Source organism: Anopheles bellator, chromosome X (assembly GCF_943735745.2).
Source record: "Anopheles bellator chromosome X, idAnoBellAS_SP24_06.2, whole genome shotgun sequence".
In the NCBI taxonomy this organism is placed as follows: domain Eukaryota; kingdom Metazoa; phylum Arthropoda; class Insecta; order Diptera; family Culicidae; genus Anopheles; species Anopheles bellator.
The window spans coordinates 8,954,885-8,962,386 of NC_071287.1; the positions used below are offsets into that span (position 1 = coordinate 8,954,885).

Below are 7,502 nucleotides of genomic sequence, written 5' to 3' on the forward strand. Positions count from 1 at the left end.
GTCCAGGTCCAGGTCCAGGTCCAGGTCCAGGTCCAGGTCCAGGTCCACATACAAATGAGTCTCTCTCGATAGGGCGAGGGTTGAGAACACATGGCCTTTAACCGGCGCAGGCTAAGAGGTGGTACTCGTGGACTCGGCCGTAAGCAGACTAGAAGGAGCGATCCAAGATGGCGAACGAGTCCGGCAGCAGCACGGCGTACTCGACCCCGGCCTCGTCATCGTCGTCAGTGGACAGGATGGCGGCCACATGGGTGTTGGTGATGGGAGGCGTGCTGGCGGAGCTGGTCCCGCCGGGAGGCGATGGCTGGTGAGTGACCGGGACTGGCGGCCGACTCGACCGGGGCTGGCGCCCGTTGCTACAGGCGTCCCGCCGGCGCACCATCCCGCCAACCGGCGTCCGTCGCCAACGGATCTTCCGCAAGCGGCTCCGACTGGTCACGGCGCTGGACCGAGCCCCGGCTACTGTTGCTGCTGGGTCGCCGGACTCGTTCTCGCCCTCCGCGTCTCCCTCCTGGCCCCCGTTGTCCACTCCCTGGCTCCGCCGCTCACCAGCGGCCCACCGGCGGTAACGGGCCCGGTAACGACACCGGCTTCTCCGCTGCTGCTGCTGCTGCTGCCGCCGCCCGCCTCCGCCATCGTGCTCCCTGCTCTCCTCGCGGCAGCTCTCCTCACCCGCCGCGGTACCATCGGCTGACGGTGAGCGGTCCCGTGCCGGGCCCTGCGCGAAAGGATCACAAAAAGAGGACGACGTCCGGTGAGTCGGGATCGACCCTTTCAGCCGGTGCCCGGTGAGAGTGAGGGTGGCGCCGAAACCGAAGAAGCAGAAGAAGAAGAAGAAGACGGGCAGAGCGGCAGAGGAACGTGTGCGTGAGCAACACGAGAAAAAGAGAGCGAAAATCGAATAATTTGATGCGCGCGAAAGCAAACGTAGTGGCGCCAATCAAAGTCACAACGTATGTGTGTGTGTGTGATAGAAATAATGAGATCCATGAGAAGAAAGTGAGAGAGAAACATGAAAATGAGGATAAAACCAACACAGGTCGAAAACAAGAAAGAAAAAGTGAAGAAAAGTTAGAAATAGAGAAAAGGAGAAAAAGAGAAAAAGAGAGAAAGAGATAGAAAGAGAGAAAGAGAAAGAGAGAGAAAGAAAGAAAAAAGAAAGATAGTCCATTGATAAACCCAAACCAACCTCTAGTCGGTCGGTCGGTAATGAATGGTACGTGGCGAGGGCTACAAAGAAGGTGAACGAAGGTGATGAAGCAGATACTACTCTAGTACTAGTGATCGACCGGACACGACCGAGGCACTCATCCACTTGAAAGCCCCTTAGAAGTGCCGAAACCGGTCAGAAGAGTAGATAGTTATAGTAGTAGTAGTAGTAGTAGCAGTAGTAGTAGTGATAGTAAGTAGTAACTAAGTGGTGGTAGTTTAAGTAGTTGTGGAAGCGGAGTACAGTACAGCGCCAGGCACCAGGCGCCGAGCAGCGACTCCAAAGGTTACAACACAGTACTAACAAAATGGTCTGCCAATTTGCCAACTTAAGCTCAGTACGTAGCAGTAGTACGCGCGGTGCAACAGAGCGCACGGGTGTCATGCTAGGCCCCAGATCGTGGGTCCGGCCAGCTTCCGGCCAGGCCCAGGCCCGAACGAGTCCAGCGACCACGAACGCACACATCCCGGGGCGGTACCAAATTCTACATTTTCCAATTTTACGTTGCTGAACTGCACACTAACCTTCCAATTGGGATAGTCGATTCCGATAATTTGCTTTGCATTAGGGGTCGAGTTTTGAGGCTGACACACGCTACTTCGGCTGCTCTGTAAACAATATGAATGCAAACCAATTCCGGGTGCTGATTAATCGTTGATCGTTTTAGATTATGCAATGCTACCGTTTAAGCGAAGCGAACGTGTGAAGTGGATTGCCCAGGCATAGACGGGATCTCCACGAGCGAACTCGGACAGCTCGGGACGAGATATCGGAGGGGCATGCCAAACGTCAGTTGCCAAGTTCCAAGAAGTATAGCCAGCGTTCTGTAGAAACGCTGGACTCAGCAACAACAACTGCACCGATTTTCCCAAAACGACGTCGTACATCAAGACGTTGATGTCTGTTCCAGCAACCAGCCCTGGGTGTTGTGGACGACATTGGACTTGGCAAGGGTTTGGGCAAGACCTACTCTGCTGGTGCGGAGCCGCGCACTAAACATGCAAGGCATGGTTTGATTGCAGAAGAAGAAGAACTGGGCTACGAGGTGGAGCTGTAGAGTTATAGCTACAGGACGTGTGTGTTGGTTGGGCAGGTGGTTGGTGGATGTTCTATGGAGCTGTTCTGGGTGTTCTGGTAGTTGGTGGATTGGTAGATTGGCGGTTTTGGCATAAATACCCATGGCGGATCGGCTGTACCGTTTGAGGATGGTCTAGTAGTAGTAGTAGTAGTAGCGGTAGTAGGGTGGTCCGATGTGAGGCTGTCATCCGCTGCGCTCCCCAGCTGGTCACCCCGGACCTCGACCTCGGACTCGGAGTGATGATGGTGATGGTGATCATGATGGTGGTGGTGATGTTGATGGTGGTTGTGGAGATGGCTTGCTACGGGGGCGAGGGCTGTGGTGTGCAACGGTGCGGTGCTGAGGTGAGGATTACCTGATGGTAGAGGTGAGGCGGTTCCGCCACCGCCCCCGGCGCCCCCAGCGCCCCCGACGCCGATCCCGGTACGCCACGGCGGCCACAGTGGCTATTCCTCGGTCAGCTCCCAGATCATGAGGGACGCGTCGGTGCCACCGACCGTCACCAGGCTGTGGTTGCCGTACAGGAACTTGAGGCAGGCGAGCGTGCCCGAGTACACCTTCGCCTCGGTGAACTCGGCCCGGGGCGTGATGACCGGGTAGCGGAACAGGCGCAGGTAGCCGTCGGCGTCGCCCGCCGCCAGCAGGTCCTGGGCCGCGGTGCGGGCCGTGGTCGTGACGACCGTGTTGGCCGGCGCCGGGTAGTACCGGTTGTTCCACAGGCCCGCCACCAGGAACCCGACCGTGCTGTTGCTGGTCATCCACTTGACGTCCTTCATCGCGATCGGGCTCTTCTCCGGGGACAGCGACTTCACGTCCCAGAACAGCAGGTCGAAGTCGACCGTGACCGACTGCAGGAAGTTGCCCTCCGAGCTCCAGTCCAGGTGCGTCAGCGGTTGCGAGCCGCGGATCTTGTTGATCTTCTTGTACGAGAAGCCGTCGCGCGACACCCGGAACAGGTAGATGCTGCCGTTCTGTGACCCGATGGCGATCATGTCGCCGACTACCACGCAAGAGAGAGAGAGAGAAACGAGGTCCGAGAGTATGGTCCGAAGTCAAGTGCTGTCCTGGTCTCCGCGGTACACCTACCTTGGTTGAACTCGACGGCGTTGAGCGGTGAGCCGCAGACGCGGATCGTCAGCATCGTCGCACCGTTCTCGGCGTTGATCACGATCAGGTGGCCCTCGGAGCTGCCGGCCGCCAGGGCCGCACCGTACGGGTGGAACGCGAGCGAGATGATCTCGTACCCGACCGACGTCGTCCAGATCAGCTTCTGGCGCCGCCAGAGGGCCACGAACTTGTCGTGGCCGCCGGTCGCGAACACCTCATCGTCCGGGTGGGCGGCCAGCGCCCACAGCTGCTTGCCGTGCCCGAAGATGACCTGGTTGAAGCGCCGCTGCAACGAGCCCTCCAGGATGTTGTTGCGCGTCGTGCCGACGTAGATGTTGCCGTCGTTGCGCCCCGGTCGCTGCGGATAGATTGATCGCACACCGCCCGCCGACTCGGGCAGCTGTTCCAGCGGGCAAGCGCGGGCGAGTAATTAGTAATCTGGCCAGATCGGCCTTCCGCGATGTCCGTACCTTGATGTCCGTGATGCGCTTGTAGTTCTGGAGCGAATCCCAGGCGGCGATCTTGCGGTCTTTCTCGCCGCCCGAGATGAGCGTACCCTCGGACAGCATCACCATGCAGGCGATGGCCTTGTTGTGCGCCTCGAACTCCATGCGCACGAAGTACGCGCCGTCCGCGTCGACGCTGTAGATCGTGATGAACCCGTCGCTGTCGGCCGTGATGACGTCACCGTCCGGCTCGAACTGGACGCAGGTGACGAACGTCCGGGCCGGCTACAACGACACGCACAGGCGAAGGTGATAGAGATACATGAGAATGAGCAGGGTCCGCGCTACCCACAACGCTACAAATGCCTCGAAAGGATTATCCACTTTAAGTCCATTCTTGAATGCAAATTGGGCAAGATAACCTCTTAAGTGAAGACCTTGGGGGATCCAGCTACTAAAAGTCCAGTTCAGATCCAGTGGCCTAGTTCTCATAGACTAGAACGTAGACAGATCAGAGGTCCTAATTCTGGGTAATGTCGATGACACCACAAGGAGTTTAGAATCTTGTGCCTTGTACGAGAACACTTGGACCTACGGTTCCGTCACACAGGTCCACAGGTCTGAAACAGTTTTGGTAGAACGTTTTTTGTTGCCCCCCAGGGTAGCTAGGTTAGGGGAATAATATTTCGAGACATCAAGACTTGACTCGGTCATGTCAGCAGTTCAGGAACTCTTGGTTTGCATGAAGTTTCCGGTGTTATAACCCCTACTAAATCATCGGGAACTTAGAATCGGGAACAATTGCATGATTTCTAGCAGCGCCTCTGGTGGTCGGATTTCAAATGTGTTGATAGTCATATCTTTAGTAAACATTCTACTTTCAGTGCTGAAAGTTTCATCTTGGTACGCGGAACTGAAAGGTTTTAAGATCTATCGAGGCAAATCCTGACTTTAGGTTTGGGATATTGCAAAAAAATATGGTACTAACAAAAGTACTGCCCAGAAGATCTGTCTACGAAGAGGCTACTGTTTTTTCCTTGCATGTAAGCATCCACAAAGAATACTTACATAAAATCTTGTTCTGGCGAGGTACAAATAATGCTTGCTTATGGACGACGAAACATACGTGAAAATTGATTTTGGACGGCTTCCTGGACCAAAATTTTATCTCGCCACGGCACGGGGAGATGTCCCCTCCAAGATCAAATTTGTATTCGCCAAAAAATTTGCACAAAAATTAATGATATGTCAAGGAATTTGCACCTGTGGACAGAAATCAAGGTTTTCATCACAAACACGACGATGAACTCAACTCTATACCAGGAAGAGTGCCTCAAAAAGCGAGTTCTATCATTTATGCAGTCACACAAAGGTCCGGTAAAGTTTTGGCCTGATTTGGAAAGCTGCCACTACAGCAGGGATGTAGTTCTGTGATACTTTTACAATAAGGTGGATTTCATCACAAAGGATATCAACCCACCAAGTTGCCCTAGACTCCGCCCAATCGCAAATTATTGGGCAATATTCAAACGGAAGTTGAAGAACACTGGAAAGGTGATGCGGGTTGCTGCAGAGATGGCGAGAAATTGGATCAAATTAGCCGCTGAAGTGGACCAGAAGATTGTGTAGAAAATTATAGCGCGCATTCTAAAGAAAGTTCGTGATTTCATCCGACGACCGACATAATAAATTTCTAAAATTCTCTCTATACTCTTAAAGTACAATAAAATACCTTCAATTTGACACCTTGATGTATTTCCTAAGTCAAACCAACCCAGAGATAGAGCTAATGCAATTGTTCCCGATTCTAACTGGGCCATGCTTTAAAACGGTGAAAACCGTTTCTAAGTATCTAAGTATTCTAAGAATCGTAAGTATCAGCTTGAAACGGAGCTGGAAGCTAAGCGGAGCTAAACTGGAAACTGTACGATCGATAATTTCGTAGATAATTTCGATAATTTCGATCGATAATTTGTAATTCACGAGATATCGATCACCAAAGCTTTCTATGGATAAAATAATGGATTTCATTTTACTTAACCTAATGTTATAAAAAGCTTATAAATTACACAGAGAGATAGTTACCGGTTTGATGATGTCGGTCTTCTCGAAGAACCCATCTTTCCGCCGGTGCCAGAACGCCAGGTGGCCCCGGCCGTGCGTGATGAGGAGATTGTCATCGAGCGGGTGGAACGTGGCGCCCCAGATGCCCTCCTGCAGGGTCTGTACGACAGGGAAGATAGAGAGAGAGAGAGAGAGAGAGAGAGAGAGAGAGAGAGAGAGAGAGAGAGCGGTCAGGTCCGGTCAGATCAGGACTCCAGGGGGGATACTTACAGCCACCTTGCCCAGCAGATGGCCCCACTGCCACTGCCACACGGACAGTATGCTCTCGCGGCCGGCGTCCACCGCCAGGATGTAGCTGCCACCGTTCAGCTGCGAGAAAGCGACCGCGATGACGCCCGAGTCGAGCTCGCCCATCCCGAACACGTACAGCGTCTGCAGCGACTCGGTGCTCCAGATGCGGACGTGGGCCTGCGACTTCCGGTCCCGGCCCGCCCGCTGCCCGGACCCGACCAGCTCCCGCGACGGGTGCACCTCCATGCTGCAAGGAATGGAGCGGAGCTTAGCCGAGCCTAGGGCTACTAAGGAAGCTGGGGCGCTGGGACCTACCACATGATATCCTCGGTGTGGCCGGTGTAGTGGCGCTGGGCATCCTCCTCCCGGTCGTACAGCACGGCGACGGCCGCCACGTAGTAGAGCAGCTCGCCAGAGGGCAGCACCCACAGGTTGCGCTTCGAGTCGATGCCCCGGTAGCCGTGGCTGTGTTGGGCAAGTGGACAGGTGGACAGGTTAGTGGACTGGTTCTGCCCGGTAGACCCGGTCTTGGAGTACGTACACCCAGAAGAGCGAGAGCTTCTTGTCCGGCGGTGCGTTATCGATGGGCGGATGGTGGACGGGCGGGTAGAAGGTGCGCCGCAGGCCGCGGATCGTGATGCGGGTGGGTTCCTCCTTCATCGCGTCCAGCAGCGGGTAGTCGGAGGAGGCGCGCACCAGCTCGTTCTCCGGCACGTAGAGGACGCGCGGCCGGCTCTTGCTGCGGGCCCGCTGCCGGGCCGTGGCCGTCTTCGACAGGTCGTCCGGCATGGAGCCGCCGAGCCGGGAGCGGGAGCGGCGGCCGGGCGACGGCGGGATCACGCCCGGGCCGAGCGCCCCGAGCGGCAGGGACGGCGTGTTGCTCAGGTAGAACGTCTCCACCTCCGCGAACTCGTTGCGCAGCTGGGAGAAGCTGCGCACCTCCTGCCCGTTGTTGGTATACATCTTTTTGGCTCCGATCATCTTCAGCACCTGCCCGAGGTCCTCCAGGACCTCCTCAAACGGCTGCGAGGTGCGCAGGTTCAGCAGCACCCGGCACTGCGGCGAAACGTCAGATCAGATGTCAGATCTGACAGCTGTCAGATGCCGTCAGACCACGCTTAAGCGTGGTCCCGACGCTACGATTACGATTCGATATCGGCTCGATTCGAATTGAATTGAATGTGTTTAATTGAATTTATAAAAATTTACGAAAGTCTGCCATGTCTTTGGCAACTAAAAAATAAAAAATATAGTGATCGCAATGAAAAGGCGGAGGCATACGATGCCATTTAAAAGCCATTTCCTC

General features: G+C 55.1%; 1 protein-coding gene across 1 annotated transcript in view; it reads right to left on the reverse strand.

The window, feature by feature from the left end:
• Window positions 1-2,734: 2,734 nt before the first annotated feature.
• Window positions 2,735-7,502, reverse strand: part of LOC131213486 (echinoderm microtubule-associated protein-like CG42247) — a 21,704-nt gene continuing 16,936 nt past the window's right edge. Inside the window, exons 4-10 of the mRNA XM_058207530.1 lie at window positions 6,738-7,252; window positions 6,512-6,661; window positions 6,176-6,443; window positions 5,927-6,064; window positions 3,866-4,126; window positions 3,375-3,795; window positions 2,735-3,288 (exon numbers count right to left, since the gene is read on the reverse strand). Coding sequence (XP_058063513.1) covers window positions 2,735-3,288; window positions 3,375-3,795; window positions 3,866-4,126; window positions 5,927-6,064; window positions 6,176-6,443; window positions 6,512-6,661; window positions 6,738-7,252 — 2,307 coding nt within the window. The remainder of the gene's footprint in view (window positions 3,289-3,374; window positions 3,796-3,865; window positions 4,127-5,926; window positions 6,065-6,175; window positions 6,444-6,511; window positions 6,662-6,737; window positions 7,253-7,502) is intronic.